Genomic DNA, 25478 nt, shown 5'->3' with positions numbered 1-25478 from the left:
GACAGAGGAAACAAATTTAACGCCCAGCAGTGTTGAGCGACAGCTTTACTTCGGGTACTTTTCCCAGATAAAGGGGAGCAGAACGGAGAATCGAGCACCCAGGTAGAAATTGTCTGAATCTTCGTTGAGTTTGACAAACCCAGATTATGGAACAGAGTGCTGCTTGCAATGCCAGGTGACAATTTAAATAGCAAGCAGCGAGGTAGGGAAAAACATAGAAGAAATAAGTGTGCTCAGGCAACCCTGTCTGACAAACAAGACAGGAGCATAATGTGGCATCACAACACACAACAGTCCTTCCCCAGATACCTGTTAGACAACGACTGCTCATCTTTTCTTTCCTGGATGAATATGCATTTAGGCCAAATGTAAAGGAAGTGGAATCGGTGGATGTGCCAAGTGCCAACATTGTAGCTTTGTTCTCTGTTATTCCAGTGGCGGCGGTTGCGTCTCCCTGTCTGACAGCGCAGGCCTTTCATCCATAGGAGATGTCCCTGCTAGTCCTCCCAGAATGTCACCTCAGCAACATCATCACCGCTTTCATCCTCTAGGAACAGGAAGTGGTTTTTATGACTGTTTCCTGGATGTTACACTTCATTGTTTACACTCCTTGTGTCGTGATAAACTCAAAGACGAAGATAGTGTAAGGTCATTAGGATTTCTATGGTCAGCTAGATCTTGTTTTTACAGCTTACCAATTAAAGTACTACAAAATAACTCCTTCAAATGTAAAAAATAATAATAGAACGGAGAATCAGAGTTTTGTCATTAAACAAACCTCTTTCTGTCTGTGGCTTTTGTTTTTTTGGGGGGATGAGAAGAGAGCATGTTGGGTATTCAGCCACCCCTTTTAACTGGCTCATGAAGGATGTGACGCACACAGACATGGGAATATCCCTTGCAGTCCAAAATGGCCTTCACCCACACACCAAAAAAATAATCTCACATACTACTCTCTCAAGATTTTGCTTGAACAATTAGTTCCATGGCTCAAATCATGAAAGTACAATGAAAGTACATACTATTAGTGAGTTTTGGATGACAGTTAATACAACATGAGGTTTGTATTCACTCACTTAAAGAGGACAGACTAGTCCTTAAAACCCCATAGAGGTTATCCAATCTCACAACAGTCACAGGTTAGGGCAGAATGACATATCTAATTAATTACTATTCCCGAGAATGTAAACTGTCTGCCTGAGCAATTTTGACATTAGCTGTGGGACCAGCAGAGGCCCAAGAGGTCTGTCTGCCTGGGTGTTTAGTATTCTGCACCACCTGTTTGGAGCCTGAAGGACCAATGATGTTAGATTTCATTCCATTTAGCAAAAATGCTGAATCATTGCTCCTCCATTTTGTAAGACTCACAAACATACCATGATTAAAGTAGTGTCACACCCTAATCTGTTTCACCTCCCTCCAGGTGTCGCCCATCTTTCCGATTATCCCCTGTGTATTTATACCTGTGTTCTCTGTCTGTTTGTATTGTTTGTTCAAGCTTACCAGCGTTTTTCCTGTCAGCTCCTATCGTTTCCCAGCCTCTCTTTTATCAAACAAGCTTACCAGCGTTTTTCCTGTCAGCTCCTATCGTTTCCCAGCCTCTCTTTTATCATCCTCCTGGTTTTTGACCTTTGCCTGTCCCGACCCTGTACCCACCTGCCTGACCTCTCTGCCTGTCCCTGAGCCTGCCATCCTGTACCTTTGCTCCACCTCTGGATTACTGAACTCTGCCTGTCCCTGACCCTGAGTCTGCCTGCCATCCTGTACCTTTGCCTTACCCTGGATTATCGGGCCCTGCCTGCCTTGACCTGTCTTTGCCTGCCCCTGTTGCTACAATAAACATTGTTACTTCGACGGTCTGCATCTGGGTCTTACCTTGATTCCTGATAGTACGAACTGGCCATGACTGACCCAGCAGACTTGGACCTGCGCCACTACGCCATTTCCTTCCAAGGAGCCACCATTGGTAAGCACGAGGAGTTGCTTCGTGGTCTGATGGAGGGGTTCCAGGCCACGGCCAAACGTCACGACCAAGCATTGGACATTTTGCAGGAGCAAGTCTGTGGGATGCCTACTAGGCAACCAACAATGACGGTAATCTCCCAGCCCCTCTGTAACCCGGCTGGTAACAGTGCCGTCACCCCGGTTTCCCGGGAACCCCGCTTACCTCCCCCAGAGCACGACGATGGAGATTCCAGAACCTGCCGGGCCTTTCTCTCCCACTGCTCCCTCGTTTTCGAGCTGCAGCCTTCTTCGTTCCCCTCAGACCGCTCGAAGATACCGTACATTATTTCGCTGATGTCCGGGAGGGCACTCGCCTGGGCCATGGCGGTGTGGGAGCAACAATCCGCCATCTGCCTCAGTCTGGAGGTATTTGTGGCGGAGGTAAGAAAGGTGTTCGAGGCTCCGGTGTCTGGGAGAAAGGCTGCCCGGAAGTTACTCCAGCTTCGACAGGACACCCTCAGTGTGGCAGACTATGCGGTGGAGTTCTGCACGCTAGCAGCGGAGGTTACCTGGAACCCGGAAGCGCTGTTCGACACGTTCCTGCACAGCTTATCAGAGGAGGTAAAGGATGAGCTGGCAGCCCGAGAACTACCGACAGATCTCGACTCACTCATCGCTTTAACCATCCAGATCGATGGTTGGCTACGGGAACGTAGGAGACAGAAGAGGTCCGATTGTGGTACCAATCGCTCACTCAGGGATCCCACCTTTCAGCTGATGAAGTCCCCGGCGTCTATGTCCCTGAGAAGATCCGACCTTACCCGAGTCCCTCCAAGAGCCTCTGGAGACTGCTGATTCACCTCTTCCCGAGCCGATGCAGCTCGGCAGGGCTAGGCTGTCTCCAGCCGACCGCGTACGCAGACTTGAGACCCAGAGTTGTCTGCATTGCGGTATTGCCGGTCATTTTGTGTCTACCTGTCCCTTCAAGACAGCTAGCTCATTCGTTGGAGTGAGTACACTGGTGGGTCTGAAAGATAATTGTTCTTCTCCCCTTACTCAGCCCCCTCTCCATGCCACCCTGCTGTGGGGTGACCAGTCCAAGTCTCTCCAGGTACTCATCAACTCGGGGGTTGATGTGAGTCTCATGGACGTTAGACTGGCGTCCAAGCTGGGCATCCCCACTCAACCCCTCTCCATTCCGATGAGTGTTGGAGTGCTGGACGGGCGCTCTTTTGGCCAGGTCACCCACCAGACCACCCCTGTCAACCACAGGGTTCCTGCTGGTTGAGTCTGCGCAGGTTCCCGTGGTATTGATATTCTCGTGGTATCTCTTGGCTCCAGTGACACAATCCCTCCATTGACTGGGCTACTGGTGCCATCATGGGCTGGAGCCCGTCCTGCCACACTCATTGCCTGAAGTCAGCTCTGCCTTCCCCGGGACGTCTTCCTGCGGGGCTTGGAAATTGCCCCTGACCTCTCCGCAATCTCCGCAGAGTCCCAGGACCTCCGGGAAGGGTTCAGTAAGGCCTGGGCCACTTCGCTTCCACAGCACCGACCGGTACAAAAGAAGGTCGAGCCTGAGGCACTGGCACGTCGCTATCGGGCGGCGGCTACACCACCGGAAGCCGAGACCTGTCCCGCCTGCTCCAAGATCATTAGCCCCTCTGCTGTTCGTTCTCTGTTGCCCTGTACCCTCCGTATTTTTCCTACCTTTTCTGTGTCTAGAGTCAAAACCATGTCTGACTGCCCATTTGTCTTCTGTTTCTAGGCCCATCCCTCCCCCCGTGTCATTGATGGCCAGCCCTGATCTGTTTCACTTGTGCTTGTCTCCACCCCCTCCAGGTGTCGCCCATCTTCCCAATTATCCCCTGTGTATTTATACCTGTGTTCTCTGTCTGTTCGTTGCCAGTTCGTCTTGTTTGTTCAAGCTTACCAGCAGTTTTCCTGTCAGCTCCTATCTTTTCCCAGCCTCTCTTTTCTCATCCTCCTGGTTTTTGACCTTTGCCTGTCCTGACCCTGTACCCGCCCACCTGACCTCTCTGCCTGTCCCTGAGTCTGCCTGCCATCATGTACCTTTGCTCCACCTCTGGATTACTGAACTCTGTCCCTGACCCTGAGTCTGCCTGCCGTCCTGTACCTATGCTTTACCCTGGATTATTTGCCCCTGTTGCTACAGTAAACATTGTTACTTCGACAGTGTCAGGAGGTGGGTGTAGCTGGTGCACTCTCCATCTCCACCCCTGAGGTGGAAATGCGGTACCCTAGGAAGGAGACGGCCTGCTGGAAGAACAGGCATTTCTCAGCCTTGACGTACAGGTCATGCTCCAACAATCATCCAAGCACCCTGTGCACCAGGGACACATGCTCGGCGCGTGTAGCGGAGTATATCAGAATGTCATCAATATACACCACTACACCCTACCCATGCAGGTCCCTGAAAATCTCATCTACAAAGGCTTGGAAAACTGATGGAGCATTCATCAACCCGTACGGCATGACGAGGTACTCATAATGCCCTGAGATGGTACTGAATGCCGTCTTCCACTCGTCTCCCTCCCGGATACGCACCAGGTTGTATGCTCTCCTGAGATCTAGTTTAGTGAAGAAGCGCCCCGTGCAGTGACTCAATTGCCATGGCGATGAGAGGTAGCGGGTAATTGTACCTCACCGTGATTTGATTTAGACCTCGATAGTCAATACACGGGCGCAGACCTCCCTCCTTCTTCACAAAAAAGAAACTCGATGCGGGTGAAGTGGAAGACCGAATGTAGGGGGGTTCGGAGACATAAGTCTCCATAGCCGCTGTCTCTGCTTGTGACAAGGGATACACGTGATTCCTGGGAAGTGCGGCGTCTACCAGGAGATTTATCGCACAATCCCCCTGTCGATGGGGTGGTAATTGAGTCAAATCGGCATATTCAGGGGGAATGTGCACGGTGGAGACCTGGTCTGGACTTTCCACCGTAGTCGCACCAACGGAAACCCCTAAACACCTCCCCGAGCACTCTAGTGACCACCCCGTGAGAGCCCTCCGTTGCCACGAAACAGTCGGATCATGACAGACTAACCAGGGTAGGCCTAGCACCACGGGAAATGCAGGAGAATCAATAAGGAAGAGACTGATTCTCTCCTTATGACCCTCCTGCGTCACCATGCCCAAGGGCGCGGTGACCTCCCTAATCAACCCAGACCCTAATGGTCGACTCTCTAGGGCATGAACTAGGAAGGGCACATCCACTGGAACAATGGGGATCCCTAATCTATAGGCAAATGATCTGTCAATGAAATTCCCAGCTGCGCCTGAATCGACAAGCGCCTTATGCTGGGAATGCGGGAAAAACTCAGGAAAAGTAACGGTCAAAAACATGTGGGCAACAGAGAGCTCTGGGTGAGCATGGTGCCGGCTCACCTGGGGTGACGCGAGAGTGCCCTGCCTGCTGCCTCGACTCCCAGAGGAACCTCCCCAGCACCGACCGGCAGTGTGCCCTCTGCAGCCACAGATGGTACATGAAACGGAACCTCCTCCGGTCTCCCTAAGCACAGCACCTCCCAGCTCCATGGGCGTCGGAGCGGTGGTGCTGGGGGATGGAACCGACAGACCCCGATCTGGACGTCCGCGGGTAGCCAGCAGGTTATTCAACCGAATGGACAGGTCCACCAGCTGGTTGTATGTGAGGGTGGTGTCCCTGCAGGCCAACTCCCGACGGATGTCCTCGCGCAAACTGCAACGATAGTGGTCGATCAGGGCCCTGTCGTTCCATCCCACGCCAGCGGCCAGGGTCCGGAAGTCCAGAGCGAACTCCTGGGCGCTCCTCATCCCCTGCCTCAGATGTACGAGACGTTCACCCGCCGCTCTACACTCAGGCGGATGGTCGAAGACTGCCCTGAAGCGACGGGTGAAATCTTCGAAGTGGTCCAGCGCCGCATCTCCTTCTCCCCACATGGCGTTGGCCCACTCCAGGGCTCTCCCTGAGAGGCATGAGACGAGGGTGGACACCCTCTCTCGGTCCGAAGGCGCCGGGTGGACGGTTGCTAGGTAGAGCTCCAGTTGTAAGAGGAAACCCTGACATTGTGCAGCCGTCCCATCATACTCCCTAGGGAGGGCAAGACGAATCCCACTGGGACCGGGTGAAAGAGGGGCGAGTAGTGGAGACCCTGGTTGCACTGGCGGAGGCGCTGGAGGACCTCCCTTTCTCTCCCAGCGATCCATAGTCTGTAGGACGCGATCCATGATGGCGCCGAGATGATGGAGCATCTCCGCTTGCTCCTGGACGTGCTCCTCGACCCCAATAACAGGGGTACCTGCTCCTGCTGACTCCATGACGTTTCTGGGTGTGTGATTCTGTCAGGCGGTGGGTGTAGTTGGTGCATGAAGTCAGGCGCAGGAGAGCAGAGATGAGTGAACAACGCACTTTACTTAATAAATAGCACAAAGTAAACATACCAATGTGCCAACAATAACGGTTGCCACAAAACACGGGTGAAAACAGCACCCGGAAAAAAACTGCCGGAAAATGTACCGACCTGAACAATAAACAAAGAGTAGTAACCAGTTTAAATCGGATACGTTTTTTATCCGGCCGTGAAAATACTGCCCCCTACCCTAGAGAGGTTAATGTTGTTACCTCATGTTCTATGTTTTTCTTTTGGATCTTAAGCCCCATTTATATCTGCCGCTAACATGCGTACTTCATCCTGATCTTGACTGTTCACACTTGTAAAATCTAATTACAATCAGATCAGAATGTGTGTCTTTTAATCGTCTATGCCTGTGGGCACATAGACATCTATGCCTTTAGCATCTGTATAAGATCAGGACGCATCGGACGCATGTTAGCACCAGGTGTAAACGGGCTAGTGATGAATGTTTTTTATTTTCTTTGGAGGATATTGACAAGCACCACATCTGGCAAAAGTGGTTCATGACTTTAAGGTTGAAATCAATAAAATAGGAGATAGAAGAGCACTCGTTTAGTTTAATTTGAGCTAGAATTGGTAATTCAACAGGTACTCTTCAAAAGGTCAACGTCAAAAAGGTAGGCCTAGTAATAGAGTTAATGGTCATTTTAAAATTAAGGGAAAGTGTTAAAAAAAGTAAGATCAAAGTTAAAAAAGGGATCCAGAACTTTTTCCTGAATCTAATCACATGGAGGTGATGTGCAGTGTTTTGTAGGGAGAGGCAATCTCAGCCTTTTTGTCAAGCTCTAAATCCATTCACACGTTCTCTTTTAAACAAGCAGATAATTTTTGTGTAAATCAGCACTTGAATAAAAGGAATCTGCTGTAAAAGCATCAAAAACGATAAATGACACATCAATAATAAAGGTTTACCATAATGCAGGCAAAGCTGACAACCACGTGAGAGTGGAACCACTTCGCTGGTTACCTTGCAAAGCTGCTTTTGGTCTCCCTTATGTAAAATATATGCTAATAAGAAATTACACATGAATCTCAATGAATGTTGTCAATCCTGTTGATGCTTTTTGCTTTCCTAAAATACATATTTCATGTATATGGTTTGTCCGTGGACGTTTGCCTACCACAATGGCAATGCAGTTTTAAACAATGACATGGTTGGACCATCTGACCACAGACTGGAAAGCAGAAGTACGACCTAGAGTTAATCAAATTTAAAAAATGTTTTCCCTTCAACAGTGCCTGTGGAAAGTGACTTGTTAAAGTCACCATGAAAGCCTCTGGCGACCCTTGGTGGCAAAACCATACTTCTGTAACTGTAATTACATTGTCATAAGGTCAGTTTGGTTGAAAACTGACCAACAAAGCTGATGAAAACACTGCTTCTAATGCATTTTCTTAAAGTAAAACAAGTTTGACACTTCATGCAATTATTAATCTATGAATAGGATTCTTTTCAGAAATTGCGTGAGTAATGTTGCTGCACATCTTCAAGAAAAATAATTTTATTTCTTTATAAATCCACATATTTTACCTATGAAAGCATAAAATTCCATCTCACGTTTTTTTCTTATTGTTGCTTCATAATTCAAAGGAAATATGGGTATCAAATCAGAGAAGATTGAAGGTGTATCTCACATACAAATACATACACAGTCAACAGTAAGGGGAAAAAGAGTATTTGATCCGTGCGTCCATCTTTTCAATTGGCAAGTGGTATACAATAGGGTCAGTTTCTTCTCTGTAAAGTTTGTGTCAGAATGAAACTTAACTCACCATTTCACTATCAAACCACAATGCATTGCTTGTGCTGTAGGTTCATGTAATAAAACCAAACCAGGTGCTTCTTTTGACCTCATCTTGAGAGCCCATGTTTTTGGCCAAATAATTATATTTTTTCCACCGTCATCCAAAATGGATGCATTTGATCTCATAATTGTTGATTATATTATTCAGTTGTCCATATAGATGGAGGGAGAGAGAGAGGGAGAGAGAGAGAGAGAGAGAGAGAGAGAGAGAGAGAGAGAGAGAGAGAGAGAGAGAGAGAGAGAGAGAGAGAGAGAGAGAGAGAGAGAGAGAGAGAGAGAGAGAGAGAGAGAGAGAGGATTATAAAGATTATAAAGTGCCCTAGAGATCACCGAACAACCGTTTGATATTGGTGCATCGACGTGACATCGATGTGTGCTAACACTTCCAAGGCCCTCGGGGAGGAAAACAAAACACTGTATCACCTTCTCTTATTGTATTCCTTTGGCATGTGACCGATCGTTAAGGGAGAGTGGAGCTTTATTATGAAACCCACAACATTTCATCAAAACCATCCAAGGGTGTTCCTCTGTAATAGGCAATTCCGATGAGAATCTCAAAAAGTATTCCGAAAGGAATTTGAGGGGTCTGGGTTGTCAACTCATTCCTCACACAGTGAAAGAAGCCCCAGGTTTTGGAATGAATTTCCCTCCACTCCACAGGGCTGGATTACATCCCAGTTCCAGGTAGAATTGCACACAGCGATTCCATGGCATCCACCCATCTCTACTCCTAATGCTGTTCTTGGCTTCATATGTATTCTTTTGTGAGTTTGTTTGTCCAGCTTCCTTGAACCAGGGGGATTTTACCTGGAGGAGAGAATTAAAGTAAACGTCACTAAGTATTGCCTAAACCTGCAGTCTACTAGACAATCGAATGCAATAGAAAGAAAACACTATTTGTGTTCTACCTGTCCCTTCTTCCCTTCTCATTTGCCCTTTAAATCAGACTTGCGTAACGTCATAACTTTCCCATCTCTATGTAGAACTTGCATATAGAATTAAAATGTATAGCTCTCTGCCCCTAAACTCACCTTTCCATTCTCTCTCCCTCCACCTCAGAAGACGAGCATGGGTGATGTACGAATCTGGAAGAGACAGGACACAGGAATCAGTGCACAAACCTCATCACCTGAACTAAGAATACCTGGAAAGATCCCGTATGTCTTACCTGACCCAGGGGGGTACAATTCTGTAGATATGAATATCACATCTGGCTATGTGATTGCGCCTACTAGTTCCTTTTTTAGACAGAGACACAGGATAATAAGATGGTGCTCTAGAAGGGCATAGGCCAGATTCAAACCCACGCCAGACCTGGCATATCTGTGTGATCAGAAGACAACAGCAGTAACCACTAGACCACCCCAGGCCACACACGCCTACCAGTATTTGACAGTGTCTTACACATAGGTGTTGTTGAAAATGAGGTGATGAAAGCAGACCAAGACCATGACGAAGCATATCTAAGAAGCTGGTTCACTGACTGATTTGGATAACATCGACCTTTCTCAATAGCAATGCTCACTGAGTCTCTGCATAGTCAAAGCTTTCCTTAACTTTGGGTCAGTCACAGTGGTCAGGTATTCTGCCACTATGTACTCATTCTAGTTTGCGCAGTTTTTTTGTTAATTCTTTCCAGTGTGGGGTCTGTTAGTGTTTGTGAACAGAGCCCCAGGACCAGCTTGCTTATCTTATGGGACTCTTCTGCAGGTTAATCTCTCTGTAGGTGATGGCTTTGTTATGGAAGGTTTGGGAATCACTTCCTTTTAGGTGGTTGTGGAATTGAATGGCTCTTTTCTGGATTCTGATAATTAGCGGGTATCGGCCTAATTCTCCACTGCATGCATTATTTGGTGTTTTACGTTGTACACGGAGGATAATTTTGTATAATTCTGGTTGGTTAGCGGACCCCAGACCTCACAACCATAAAGGGAAAAGGGTTCTATAACTGATTCAAGTATTTTTAGCCAGATCCTAATTGGTATTTCAAATTTGATGTTCCTTTTGACGGCATAGAAGGCCCTTCTTGCCTTGTCTCTCAGATCATTCACAGCTTTGTGGAAGTTACCTATGGTGCTGATGTTTAGGCCAAGGTATGTATAGTTTTTTGTGTGCTCTAGGGCAACGGTGTCTAGATGCAATTTGTATTTGTGGACCTTTTTTGGAACACCATTATTTTTGTCTTACTGAGATTTACTGTCAGATTTACCCTCTCTCTTTCTGCAGTCCTTTCAATCTCTTCTCCATCCCTACCTCTTTCTCTCACTCTATCTTTTAACCCCTCCATGTCTTTCTCTCTCTGTACACCACATCTTCTCTTATCAATCTCTCTACCTTTGTCTTTGTCCTCCTTGACTCTGTTTCCTCTTAAACTTGTCTCTGCTCTCCAGTCTCTCTCTCTCCAGTCTCTCTCTCTCTCCAGTCTCTCTCTCGCTGTCTCACGCTCGCTCTCCGCCCCCTCCTTTCCTCCTGTCGCCAGTAACTCTGTCAGCCTCATTGTGTCGCTGTGAGAAACACAGGGCCTCCTGGGAGTGATCTGTCATCTCCTCGCTGGCTGTCTGATGCTCCTAGATGAATTATGGATGCACAGACACTGCAGGTATTTCACAGCTAAATGCTGAGCACAGAGGCTGAGGAAGAATACTACCTCATCTGCCTCATCCAGGCCTGTCACAGAGAGAGAACACTGCCTGCTGCTGCCCACAGCTATAAACACGCAGCCATTCATTGAGCCAACTAAACTCTCTTCTTGAAGAAGACTATGATCGACAGGATTGTAAACTGCATGTAATCAAGGTCTAATCACTCGGTCATCTGAGACAAAAATAGCTCTTCCTACTAAATGGATATGTAATGCAACCAGGACTCATAAACTGCTCAAGAACAAAAACAACTGATCCCAAATCAGAGCTGCATGGATTGCTTCACTGCTGCAGCAGTTGATGACTCAAATTGCAAGCTATTACATGAGGTCAATGAAGACAGTGATCGGAAGGTTGATAATCTCTTAGCTTAGGTCAGGGGTTCCCAAACCTTTTTCGCCTCTGACCACATTTTGATATCTGAACATTTTCACGACCCTACCCATGTGAAAACAAGTATGTAATTAACAGCCAATGTTAACTTTTTTATTTGGGGCTATGACAGTCAATTTAAAAACAGTATTTCTGATTGTCTTCTCAACTCACCATCACATTCTTTTAATGTGGGGCTATATGACAGTCAATTGCAAATTAGTCTGACATAATGTCTCTTATCTCACCACCACCGCTGAGATAGGTGTGCTTGATGCATGTCGCATTGGAGCATCTTAAAGTCAGGGGGCGGGGTCGACAGTGCGCACCTCATCTCTGCTGTCATCCAACCTGGATCGATATTTGGTTTTAATGCAGACGAGAGCACTGAATCCAGCTTTACACAGATATGAGCTGGTGAAGGGTAGCCTACCATGTCTTTTAGAGCGCTTTCAAAACAACTGGGAACTCTGAAAAATACGAGGTCAAAACATGATGTCAGTGATCTTTAGGTTGGAAAGTCAGAGCTCTAGAATGAAGCCCGAGTTCCCAAGTTGGAATTCCGAGTTGGATAAGCGTTCAAAATGATTTTCCCACCTGGAGCTTGTTTCTTTCCAAGTTCCCAGTTGTCTAGAGTGTACTGACGTCCGAAGTCTGAGATTTCCGAGTTCCCAGTTGTTATGAACGCCGCACTAATACTCAGAGGGCGACGGTAGGTTATTCCCTTTGAGTCAGGAACCAAAACTCCTCTGTATTGAACTGTGAATGCGTTGTCTGCAGCATGTCAGCTCGATCAGCTTTTGGACTGTCAACTGAGCCAGGATCACAGTTAAATGGATTGGGAAGTCGGTCCATCCTAAAGTGCTCTTCCAAGCATTGGAGGTGAGCAGTCATCACTCGTGTGGGACACTTACTGATGCTGTTTCTGTTATTTACTTTTCATTACTCAGAAAGTCAACCAAGTTATTTATTTATTTTTTTACATCCATTGTGAATGACAACAGTTCCTCTCTCAATGGTAAAAATCTTTCCAACACTCCCCCTCGATAACCACCACGCCACGGAGTGAAGTTTTGAGAACAGGTGTGCACGCAGTGGATGTGGTTTGATATACAGTGGGGGAAAAAAGTATTTGATCCCCTGCTGATTTTGTACGTTTGCCCACTGACAAAGAAAGGATCAGTCTATAATTTTAATGGTAGGTTTATTTGAACAGTGAGAGACAGAATAACAACAAAAATATCCAGAAAAACGCATGTCAAAAATGTTATAAACTGATTTGCATTTTAATGAGGGAAATAAGTATTTGACCCCCTCTCAATCAGAAAGATTTCTGGCTCCCAGGTGTCTTTTATACAGGTAACGAGCTGAGATTAGGAGCACACTCTTAAAGGGAGTGCTCCTAACCGCAGCTTGTCACCTGTAAAAAAGTCACCTGTCCACAGAAGCAATCAATCAATCAGATTCCAAACTCTCCACCATGGCCAAGACCAAAGAGCTCTCCAAGGATGTCAGGGACAAAATTGTAGACCTACACAAGGCTGGAATGGGCTACAAGACCATCGCCAAGCAGCTTGGTGAGAAGGTGACAACATTTGGTGTGATTATTCGCAAATGGAAGAAACGCAAAAGAACTGTCAATATCCCTCGGCCTGGGGCTCCATGCAAGATCTCACCTCGTGGAGTTGCAATGATCATGAGAACGGTGAGGAATCAGCCCAGAACTACACGGGAGGATCTTGTCAATGATCTCAAGGCAGCTGGGACCATAGTCACCAAGAAACCAATTGGTAAAACACTACGCCGTGAAGGACTGAAATCCTGCAGTGCCCACAAGGTCCCCCTGCTCAAGAATACATATACATGCCCGTCTGAAGTTTGCCAATGAACATCTGAATGACTCAGAGGACAACTGGTGAAAGTGTTGTGGTCAGATGAGACCAAAATGGAGCTCTTTGGCATCATTTTACAGGTAAATTTTTTTGTCATTTAGCAGACGCTCTTATCCAGAGCGACTTACAGTAGTGAATGCATACATTTCATGCATAAAATTGTTTTTCTGTGGGGGGTATTGGCCCCCCATGGGAATCGAACCCACAACCCTGGCGTTGCACACACCATGCTGGCGTTGCACACACCATGCTCTACCAACTGAGCCACAGGGAAGGCATCAACTCAATTCGCTGTGTTTGGAGGAGGAGGAATGCTGCCTATGACCCCAAGAACACCATCTCCACCGTCAAACATGGAGGTGGAAACATTATGCTTTGGGGGTGTTTTTCTGCTAAGGGGACAGGACAACTTCACCGCATCAAAGGGACGATGGACGAGGCCATGTACCATCAAATCTTGGGTGAGAACCTCCTTCCCTCAGCCAGGGCATTGAAAATGGGTCGTGGATGGATATTCCAGCATGACAATGACCCAAAACACACGGCCAAGGCAACAAAGGAGTGGCTCAAGAAGAAGCACATTAAGGTCCTGGAGTGGCCTAGCCAGTCTCCAGACCTTAATCCCATAGAAAATCTGTGGAGGGAGCTGAAGGTTCGAGTTGCTGTCACGTCCTGGCCAGTATAAGGGTTAATTGGTATTGTAGTTTGGTCAGGACGTGGCAGAGGGTATTTGTTTTATGTGGTTCAGGGTGGTGTGTTAGTTAGGAGGTCGTTTGATTGATTATTTCCGGGTTTTGAGTTGTGGTCTATTTCTATGTTGAGTCTGGTTTATGTATGTCTATGTTTGGTTAATTGGAGTTGGGACTCTCAATTGAAGGCAGGTGTTGTCTATTTGCCTTTGATTGAGAGTCCCATATATGTGGGTGTGTTTGTGTTTGTCAGTTGTGGGGAATTGTTCTTGTTCTGTGTTTAGCCTTGTGCCTTGCCAGACTGTCTGTTGATCGTTCGTTCTCTTGTTTGTTGTTTTGTACGTTCATTCTGAGTTAATAAACGTCAAGATGAGCTTACACATACCTGCTGCGTTTTGGTCCTCCATTACCAACGACAATCGTGACAGAATTCCCCACCAAACCAGGACCAAGCAGCGGAAGAAGTCTGGCGAGGACTGGGGAACACGACGGGTAAGGGAGACCGAGAGGCACCCCCAAGATTTTTTAGGGGGGGGCACAAGGGCTGTTTGACGGGGCAAGACTGGAGTGCCAGTCAACAGTTACCAGAGCTGCCCGCCAGTCAACAGTCACCAGAGCTGCCCGCCAGTCAACAGTCACCAGAGCTGCCCGCCAGTCAGTCACCAGAGCTGCCCGCCAGTCAACAGTCGCCAGAGCTGCCCGCCAGTCAACAGTCGCCAGAGCCGCCCGCCAGTCGTAAGTCGCCAGAGCCGCCCGCCAGTCAGGAGTCGCCAGAGCCGCCCGCCAGTCAGGAGCCGCCAGAGCCGCCCGCTAGTCAGGAGCTGCCAGAGTGGCCCGACTGCCAGGAGATGCCAGAGTGGCCCGACTGCCAGGAGATGCCAGAGTGGCCCGACTGCCCGAAACTGCCAGAGTGGCCCGACTGCCCGGAACTGCCAGAGTGGCCCGACTGCCCGGAACTGCCAGAGTGGCCCGACTGCCCGGAACTGCCAGAGTGGCCCGACTGCCCGGAACTGCCAGAGTGGCCCGACTGCCCGGAACTGCCAGAGTGGCCAGAACTGCCAGAGTGGCCCAACTGCCCGGAACTGCCAGAGTGGCCCGACTGCCCGGAACTGCCAGAGTGGCCAGACTGCCCGGAACTGCCAGAGTGGCCAGACTGCCCGGAACTGCCAGAGTGGCCAGACTGCCCGGAACTGCCAGAGTGGCCAGACTGCCCGGAGCTGCCAGAGTGGCCAGACTGCCCGGAGCTGCCAGAGTGGCCAGACTGCCCGGAGCTGCCAGAGTGGCCAGACTGCCCGGAGCTGCCAGAGTGGCCAGACTGCCCGGAGCTGCCAGAGTGGCCCGACTGCCCCGAGCTGCCAGAGTGGCCCGACTGCCCCGAGCTGCCAGAGTGGCCCGACTGCCTGGAACGGCCAGAACCGGAGCCACCTCCAGATATAGGTGGGTTGGGGAGGGGGGGTGTAGCACAGTGCCGTCGTTGACAGCAGCCACCCTCCCTTCCCTCCCTTTAGTAGGGGGATTTTTTGTTGTTGTTGTTGTTGTTGTGTGGGGTTGTTATTTTCTTAAGGTGCTTCCGGGGTTAGCACCTTTAGGGGGGGGGGGGGGGGTACTGTCACGTCCTGGCCAGTATAAGGGTTAATTGGTATTGTAGTTTGGTCAGGACGTGGCAGAGGGTATTTGTTTTATGTGGTTCGGGGTGGTGTGTTAGTTAGGAGGTCGTTTGATTGATTATTTCCGGGTTTTGAGTTGTGGTCTATTTCTATGTTGAGTCTGGTTTATGTATGTCTATGTTTGGTTAATTGGGGTTGGGACTCTCAATTGAAGGCAGGTGTTGTCTATTTGCCTTTGATTGAGAGTCCCATATATGTGGGTGTGTTTGTCAGTTGTGGGGAATTGTTCTTGCACTGCGTTTGCATAGCCTGTAAGACTGTCCATGTTGTGAGTATCATTTATTGTTTTGTTTTCTGGTGGATGCTTTGCCTTTTACCATTAACCTGTTGGGGCTAGGGGGCAGTATTTTCACGGCTGGATAAAATAAACGTACCCGATTTAATCTGGTTACTAATCCTACCCAGTAACAAGAATATGCATATACTTATTATATATGGATAGAAAACACCCTAAAGTTTCTAAAACTGTTTGAATGGTGTCTGTGAGTATAACAGAACTCATTTGGCAGGCAAAACCCTGAGACATTTTCTGACAGGAAGTGGATACCTGATGTGTTGAATTACCTTTAAGCCTATGCCATTGAAACACACAGGGGCTGATTAATGTTTTGGCACTTCCTATTGCTTCCACTAGATGTCACCAGCCTTTACAAAGTGTTTTGAGTCTTCTACTATGAGATCTGACCGAACAAGAGCCTTGGAACGGTGATGGCCGATTAGACTCTGGCGCGCGAGGTCATGTTGGGTACCCTCGTTCCAATACGTTTTAAAAGAGAATGCATTCGTCCACCTTGAATATTATTCATGTTCTGGTTTAAAAAGGCACTAATGAGTTATGCTATACAACGTTTGACATGTTTGAACGAACGTAAATATATTTTTTCCCCTCGTTCATGAAGTGAAGTCCGGCGGGCTTAGATCATGTGCTAACAACACGGAGCTTTTTGGACATAAATGATGAGCTTTTTTGAACAAAACTACATTCGTTATGGACCTGGGATTCCTGGAAGTGACATCTGATGAAGAGAATCAAAGGTAATGGATTATTTACATAGTATTTTCGATTTTAGATCTCTCCAACATGGCCGTTTGTCTGTATCGCAAAGCGTATTTTTCTGGGCGCAGTGCTCAGATTATTGCAAAGTGTGATTTCCCAGTAAGGTTATTTTTAAATCTGGCAAGTCGATTGCGTTCAAGAGATGTAAATCTATAATTCTTTAAATGACAATATAATATTTTACCAATGTTTTCTAATTTTAATTATTTAATTTGTGGTGCTGACTTGACTGCCGGTTATTGAAGGGAAACGATTTCCTGAACATCAACGCCATAGTAAATAGAACGCTGTTTTTGGATATAAATATGAACTTGATAGAACTAAAAATGCATGCATTGTCTAACATAATGTCCTATGAGTGTCATCTGATGGAGATTGTCAAAGGTTAGTGCATCATTTTAGCTGGTTTTATGGTTTTGGTGACGCCTGTCTTTGAATTGACAAAACATTACACACAGCTATTGTCAATGTACTCTCCTAACATAATCTAACTTTATGCTTTCGCCGTAAAACCTTTTTGAAATCGGACAACGTGGTTAGATTAAGGAGATGTTTATCTTTCAAAGGGTGTAAGATAGTTGTATGTTTGAAAAATTAGAATTTTGACATTTATTTGGTTTCAAATTTGCCGCTCTTGAAATGCACCTGCTGTTGATAGGGTGCACCACGGGTGGCACGCTAGCGTCCCACATAGCCCCAAGAGGTTAAAAGAAAATGAGTATCCACAATCCCGCTGCGCCTTGGTCCTTTTCTCTCCACTACGAATCTTGTGACAGTTGCCAAACGTCAGCCTCGAAACCTTAATGACTTGGAGAAGATCTGCAAAGAGGAGTGGGACAAAATCCCTCCTGAGATGTGTGCAAACCTGGTGGCCAACTACAAGAAACGTCTGACCTCTGTGATTGCCAACAAGGGTTTTGCCACCAAGTACTAAGTCATGTTTTGCAGAGGGGTCAAATACTTATTTCCCTCATTAAAATGCAAATAATTTTATAACATTTTTGACATGCGTTTTTCTGGATTTTTTTGTTGTTATTCTGTCTCTCACTGTTCAAATAAACCTACTATTAAAATTATAGACTGATCATTTCTTTGTAAGTGGGCAAACGTACAAAATCAGCAGGGGATCAAATACTTTTTTCCCCCACTGTAGTTTCCAATCGAAGTTACCTGTTGCAGTATATCTCCGAGTTCTGTGCTCAGCTTTTTTGCCCCCAGTTGCTCTCGGTGTATCATACAATGCATCCATATGGCAGAGGGAGACACATTCAGAACTAGAGTGCAGAGGCTTGCCCTCCGTCCCGGGATAGATAGAGACCCAGCTGTACAAAAACCCATAATTCGATCCCATATGGAATATGTTTTTTGTCAATATAGCCATGCAGTACACTGAACATCCCCTATGCTGTTTCATACTTGGAAATCGTGAGACACAACAATATGTCCTGTGAATAGCATCCCCCGACAAGTATAGTGAACAAAAGTCAATGGGTTGGCGCCCCCCCCCCCCCCCCCCCCTTGGGTTGTGCCATGGCGGAGATCGTTGTGGGCTATACTCGGCCTTGTCTTAGGACGGTAAGTTGGTGGTTGGAGACATCCCTCTAGTAGTGTAGGGGCTGTGCTTTGGCAAAGTGGGTGGGGTTATATCCTGCCTGTTTGGCCCTGTCCGGGGGTATCATCGGATGGGGCCACAGTGTCTTCTGATCCCTCCTGTCTCAGCCTCCAGTATTTATGCTGCAGTAGTTTATGTGTCGGGGGGCTAGGGTCAGTCTGTTACATCTGGAGTATTTCTCTTGTCTTATCCGGTGTCCTGTGTGAATTTAAATATGCTCTCTCTAATTCTCTCTTTCTGTCTTTCTCTCGGAGGACCTGAGCCCTAGGACCATGCCTCAGGACTACCTGGTATGATGACTCCTTGCTGTCCCCAGTCCACCTGGCCGTGCTGCTGCTCCAGTTTCAACTGTTCTGCCTGCGGCTATGGAACCCTGACCTGTTCACCGGACGTGCTTGTTGCACCCTCGACAACTACTATGATTATTATTATTTGACCATGCTGGTCATTTATGAACATTTTAACATCTTGACCATGTTCTGTTATAATATCCACCCTGCACAGCCAGAAGAGGACTGGCCACCCCTCATAGCCTGGTTCCTCTCTAGGTTTCTTCCTAGGTTTTTGGCCTTTCTAGGGAGTTTTTCCTAGGGAGTTTTTCCTAGCCACCGTGCTTCTTTCACATGCATTGCTTGCTGTTTGGGGTTTTAGGCTGGGTTTCTGTACAGCACTTTGAGATATCAGCTGATGTACGAAGGGCTATATAAATACATTTGATTTGATTTTGATTTGATTTTGAGCATCTCTGCCCTCACAGCTAACGCCCATATGGAGAGCATAAGCTGGGGAGTTTTTGAGTCAGTCAGAGTTTCCTCTTTGTTTAACAGTGTTATCTGACAAAGGTATTGATCTGAGTTTCTGTGCCTCTGCCCTCCCACACATTGTTTTCACCATATCAATTGCGGCCGGTAGTATCAAGATCTCTGCAGTAGTGTGTGGTTTCATAGCGTAGCAGGCCTAGCCATTCATCGTGGGAATGATTCAAGTGCAACGGTCAAGTGCAGCCTTTTCCCATGATCTGAGGGCACTCTGGTTGAATCTTTTAGATTTTAATCATTTTAATTTAGATTTTTAAGGTTAACCACATTACAATGATTTTGAGATACAAAGACGATATTATAATATATCCTGAGAAAAAATAATAGTATGTATAACCTTTTTTTGTTTGTTTTATTTATTTATATATATATATATACACTGCTCAAAAAAATAAAGGGAACACTTAAACAACACATCCTAGATCTGAATGAAATAAATAATCTTATTAAATACTTTTTTCTTTACATAGTTGAATGTGCTGACAACAAAATCACACAAAAATAATCAATGGAAATCCAATTTATCAACCCATAGAGGTCTGGATTTGGAGTCACACTCAAAATTAAAGTGGAAAACCACACTACAGGCTGATCCAACTTTGATGTAATGTCCTTAAAACAAGTCAAAATGAGGCTCAGTAGTGTGTGTGGCCTCCACGTGCCTGTATGACCTCCCTACAATGTCTGGGCATGCTCCTGATGAGGTGGCGGATGGACTCCTGAGGGATCTCCTGCCAGACCTGGACTAAAGCATCCGCCAACTCCTGGACAGTCTGTGGTGCAACGTGGCGTTGGTGGATGGAGCGAGACATGATGTCCCAGATGTGCTCAATTGGATTCAGGTCTGGGGAACGGGCGGGCCAGTCCATAGCATCAATGCCTTCCCCTTGCAGGAACTGCTGACACACTCCAGCCACATGAGGTCTAGCATTGTCTTGCATTAGGAGGAACCCAGGGCCAACCGCACCAGCATATGGTCTCACAAGGGGTCTGAGGATCTCATCTCGGTACCTAATGGCAGTCAGGCTACCTCTGGCGAGCACATGGAGGGCTGTGCGGCCCTCCAAAGAAATGCTACCCCACACCATGACTGACCCACCGCCAAACCGGTCATGCTGGAGGATGTTGCAGGCAGCAGAACGTTCTCCACGGCATCTCCAGACTCTGTCACGTCTGTCACGTGCTCAGTGTGAACCTGCTTTCATCTGTGAAGAGCACAGGGCGCCAGTGGCGAATTTGCCAATCTTGGTGTTCTCTGGCAAATGCCAAACGTCCTGCACGGTGTTGGGCTGTAAGCACAACCCCCACCTGTGGACGTCGGGCCCTCATACCACCCTCATGGAGTCTGTTTCTGACCGTTTGAGCAGACACATGCACATTTGTGGCCTGCTCGAGGTTATTTTGCAGGGCTCTGGCAGTGCTCCTCCTGCTCCTCCTTGCACAAAGGCGGAGGTAGCGGTCCTGCTGCTGGGTTGTTGCCCTCCTACGGCCTCCTCCACGTCTCCTGATGTACTGGCCTGTCTCCTGGTAGCGCCTCCATGCTCTGGACACTACGCTGACAGACACAGCAAACCTTCTTGCCACAGCTCGCATTGATGTGACATCCTGGATGAGCTGCACTACCTGAGCCACTTGTGTGGGTTGTAGACTCCGTCTCATGCTACCACTAGAGTGAAAGCACTGCCAGCATTCAAAAGTGACCAAAACATCAGCCAGGAAGCATAGGAACTGAGAAGTGGTCTGTGGTTACCACCTGCAGAACCACTCCTTTATTGGGGGTGTCTTGCTAATTGCCTATAGTTTCCACCTGTTGTCTATTCCATTTGCACAACAGCATGTGAAATGTATTGTCAATCAGTGTTGCTTCCTAAGTGGACAGTTTGATTTCACAGAAGTGTGATTGACTTGGAGTTACATTGTGTTGTTTAAGTGTTCCCTTTATTTTTTTGAGCAGTATATATATATATATATATATATACAAAAAAAACAACAACAAGATCATCCATATAATACTTTTTTTCTCAGGACGTTTTGAAATTCTCCTGCAACCAAATTTTCATATCATGCCACCCCACATTGGGTCGCGAACCCTAGTTTTGGAACCGCTGGCTTAGGTTAACATTACCAAGGGCATACCTGAACATACCCATAGGAGTCGCTATTACGCATGTGGCTGCCATTTGCCTTTTCTAACCCAACAAGGTTCTGACCCTTGTTTAAAAGTAACTTCCAGCTGCTAGTGACATAGCCTGTAGCTTGCCCTCCAAAAACGAATCAGAATAACACAAATGCCTTAGGAAGCCCCAAAGATGACGTCAAACCCTCGTTAGTACATTGAGTGTGCTAATATGCGGGATGACGTGATGTTGTTGGTGGGCAGCAGAGACACAAATGATAGCGTTTAAAAAGCCACAGAGTTGTCCCGGGTCCAGCTCAGTTCATTTGTATTTGGAGAGCGCAGATGTAGAGAAGATTGTGCTATACTGCGGATATTAAACTTACAACAAACATATCAGGGCCAGCGGAGTCAGCTATGATTGGTTTCATGGAAACAGAGTGTGGGGGGGAATCCCATCGGGCAGCGAGGGAGAGAGGGAAGGAAGGAGAGAGAGGGGGGACGTGGAGCGAGTGAGCACAGCGTGCCGTCCTTTATGTGCTGTGTGATTTTATGATGATTGCCTATTCCCATCAGTCCTGGGGACCTGGCAAGGGGCACAAGCAAAGCCTGCCTGCAGTCACAGCTGCAGCTCAATAGGACTAGTTCACTGTACTATTTACTACGCTTCATTTAAAGAGGAAAATACAATACAGCAAAAGTACTGCGCTTTGTCAAGACAAGCCCCTCGAAATAGATACTGCATGCAGATGCACCTAGACTTATAGGAACACAGCATGTACACACAAAACATGCACACACACACACACAATCTGTAAACTACACACATCTGTAAACTCTTACAGAAGCAGTCTGCAGAAATGTTAATCAATACAGATGAGCCCTGAGCACTTGCCCAGCCTTGTCTGACAGGAATCACCCACCTTGGACACGAGATAATCCTTGGTAAGGCAGAGGGACCCCAGCACCGGAAATAAAAAGGGGGCGGGGTGGGGAAGTCCCAGATCCTGTGTTATTGTGATATAGCATCCTCGTCCTTCACTGACTTCCCGTAGTCTGGGTTCAAGTCCACTACGGTGGTCCCTTTCAGGGGCCCTCCGAAGCCCCCTTCCGAGGCCTGATGGGGTCCCTCGTGCCCTACCTTGTCCACTGGACCAGGAGGCATGGGCTTATTAGCCGAGCCTGAGGAGGAAGGGGGGATGGGAGTGCCTCCCCCGCCCGCCGCCTGGCCTCCGTTGGTCTGAGAGCACACGTTGCTGACATGTGTCGCCTTCTGCTTGTAATGGTTGCTGTGCAGCTTGTATTTCATGAGGAGGATGAAGATGAAGACAAGCACGGACGCCACGATGATACCGCCAATCACGATGATCATGGTACCGCCCAGGAATTGGTCGTGGAGGGAGCGGCACTGACGGTACTCGCGCTCTGTGGTGAATGCCACGCAGCCCACCAGGCGGGTGCCGGTTAGGGCCGTGACGCCATCGTCGTACACCGCCAGCACACACAGGTCATAATCCCGTTGAGTGGCCAAGTCACTGAGTAGGAAGAACTTATGAGACGCAGGGATCATCCTGAGAGAAAGAGAGAGAGAGCGAGAGAGAGAGAGAACAATGTTATTGACAGAGTGAACATTCTAGCAGTAATCCGAAAACTGAGAGCTTGTATAAAGGCAGTAAACTCAACAACCTATACTTTCAGTACCTGGAAATTACGTTTAGCCATTACTACCCTGACCACACACTTACACACTCTCCTGCTCTCCTCTCGTTCTGCACTCTCCATTGTCAGGTTTACTTTCTGTCTTACAAACACTAGACCACACATTGGCTAAGGTGTGCCTTCCCTGTAGCTCAGTTGGTAGAGCATGGTGTTTGCAACACCAGGGTTGTGGGTTCGTTTCCCACGGGGGGCCAGCACAGAGAAAAAAAAAAATGTATGAAATGTATGCATTCACTACTGTAAGTTGCTCTGGATAAGAGCATCTGCTAAATGACTAAAATGTAAAGTGTGTGTGTGTGTGTGTGTGTGTGTGTGTGTGTGTGTGTGTGTGTGTGTGTGTGTGTGTGTGTGTGTGTGTGTGTGTGTGCGCTGTTATCCCGGTGGCTAGCGTGCCAAACTGCTCCATTTATCAACAGGGACATAGGGGCCCGGGGGCTCTGAGGTGATGAAACATGGAGCGGAATTCCAAAGCGCGACATGCTCAAGGGGTGACAGCGTGGATGACAGTGTGTGCATTAAACATTTCTCCTCTAAACGCAGGCGCCAGCGGGGCCAACCTCTACGCTCACACGGCGGGATTCCTACTGTCTCAGAGTACCCTCCTCTGCCCTACCTTATCCACAGGTTACACCTGCTGTTTCCATTAAACTGACTTACTACCGTTACTACTCTCTTGCCACCCTGTTTATCCACTGTATTCTCCTTTCCAAATTATAATACATTTATGGAGCATGTAGAATGTCTTCCACCCATAAAGTTAGTGTCATATTATGGTCTGGTGTTTTACTATGAAGTAAAAGTTTCATGATGAGATGTTACTTGTATTGTTACGTGTTATTACTTTTCTATTGTTTCTCTATTTTATCTCTCTCTGCGTTGTTGGGAAGGGCCCGTAAGTAAGCTTTTCACTGTTAGTCTCCGCCTGCTGTTTACGAAGCATGTGAAGAATAACATTAGATTTGATGTGAACAAAAAAACGTATGAACTCACTACTGTAAGTCTCTCTGGATAAGAGCGTATGCTAAATGATCAAAATGTTAAATGTACATTTCAATTCCGTGAACATTTCCTTGAAAGAAAGAAAGGAAACGAGAAGATCAAACTACTAAGAAAGGTGGAATCTCACTAATTAGGGGGAATTGTCTTGATGTTGTTCTGTACGCCCCAGTGCATATACAATCATCATTAGTGGATGTTCTGGATGAGTGGAGGTCACTAGCCGCCCACAGACGGGTCTGGCCATTTCGTTAGTCCTGAGCCTAGCATACAGTCTAGGTATAAAAAGGGAGGTCGCCTGGTTCAAAAATGAATAGGCCCCAATATACTGTTTCTTCAGATGTGTCGTCATCCATATCCTCTGGTGGGGTTTTGATGGACATGGAGGAGAAGGCTGGGTCCTCTGCATGCAATGGGGAGGAGGTGGTGGGGATGGTGAGAGAGGAGCGGGAGCCCTCACTGATGTAGTCAGACCTGACCTTGCCACAATTCCTGTCACCAGTCTATCACATTAGAGATGGTAATATGGATGTTACAGGCAGGGGCCCAGGAGGGGTTAGGGGGACATGGAGGATTGTGTGTGTGTGTGTGTGTGTGTGTGTGTGTGTGTGTGTGTGTGTGTGTGTGTGTGTGTGTGTGTGTGTGTGTGTGTGTGTGTGTGTGTGTGTGTGTGTGTGTGTGTGTGTGTGTGTGTGTGTGTGTGTGTGTGTGTGTGTTTACTCTTGTGCGCGTGTGTGATCAAGGATGTGAGTGTGTGCTGAAATCTCCCTACCACATGCTGTCTATAATGGCTTTAACATAGGATAGTTCTCATCCTCTCATGTAAGACTGTCTCTGAAGAGGCCACACAAACATAAAGGCAATTAGGTAGTGATATCTGGAGTCAAAAGATGGACAGAGAGAGGGAACGAAAGGAAGAGAAATAGAGAGTGCAGTCGACTTGATGTATGAAAGAAGAAAGAGACTGAGGAAAGCTGATACCGTCACAATCCTCTCCTGTTCTCAGCACAATGTTAATGTGTCTGAGAGGATATTAGCTGTCCTCAGCCACCGCGTCCCTTCATTACCCCCTCCCTCCATCGCTGACCTCCCAAATTCAATACAACCGTCAGTCCACATAGAGCTGGACTCATGTGTGCCTAATTGATAAAAAAACGCATTCCGATTACTTTGCAGTGCCATAAACCAAAGGCCTCCATATGCTTTTTGCATAATTAACAGCAAATTGCTTCTCCCACGTGTCTTTTCTGTCTTAATCCATCCTCAGGGAAAGGCCGGAAGTTAATTAGGTACTAACAGGGCTCCTTCAACAGAGAATCACTCCACAGTGCAATGTTGAAGAGGGCCGTGGTGTAATATAAAAAAAAGAATCAATAGATGAATTTCTGTCTTTTAACGAATCTCTCCGTCCGTCCATTATAGGCTTGTGGAATAATCCACTGTGTGAGTGCCGTGAGGTGCTTCAACAGAGAGGTGGATGGAACTGAGCTCGCTGGCTATTTTTGCCGTGGGGGTAGGAAAAATAGCCCCCCTCCCCTTAAGACTTCTAATGCTGTACAGTAGTCTCACTTCTAAATCTCTGTAATAACATTAGCTGGTGCTGCAACACTCACGGGGATGTTTTCTACTGCACCTCCTATAAAAATAATGAGCCGCTGAACAGCGAATTTAAAGAAATCTTTGAAAGCTCAAGAGGAGAATATTGCCCTAGGAGAAGAAAGAGGTTCGCA

The 25478-nt window shown here is 47.2% G+C and overlaps 1 protein-coding gene across 1 annotated transcript in view; it reads right to left on the bottom strand.

Annotated features, from left to right (window-relative positions):
* Nucleotides 1–7849: 7849 nt before the first annotated feature.
* Nucleotides 7850–25478, bottom strand: part of LOC106580728 (leucine-rich repeat and fibronectin type III domain-containing protein 1-like protein) — a 135552-nt gene continuing 117923 nt past the window's right edge. Inside the window, exons 4-6 of the mRNA XM_014162071.3 lie at nt 21957–22604; nt 9200–9253; nt 7850–8975 (exon numbers count right to left, since the gene is read on the bottom strand). Coding sequence (XP_014017546.3) covers nt 22046–22604 — 559 coding nt within the window. The 3' untranslated portion in view covers nt 7850–8975; nt 9200–9253; nt 21957–22045. The remainder of the gene's footprint in view (nt 8976–9199; nt 9254–21956; nt 22605–25478) is intronic.

Source organism: Salmo salar, chromosome 20 (genome assembly GCF_965601325.2).
Source record: "Salmo salar chromosome 20, fSalSal1, whole genome shotgun sequence".
Taxonomy (NCBI): domain Eukaryota; kingdom Metazoa; phylum Chordata; class Actinopteri; order Salmoniformes; family Salmonidae; genus Salmo; species Salmo salar.
Note: the sequence above shows the minus strand (reverse complement) of the source record. Positions and strands in the feature narration are given on the sequence as shown.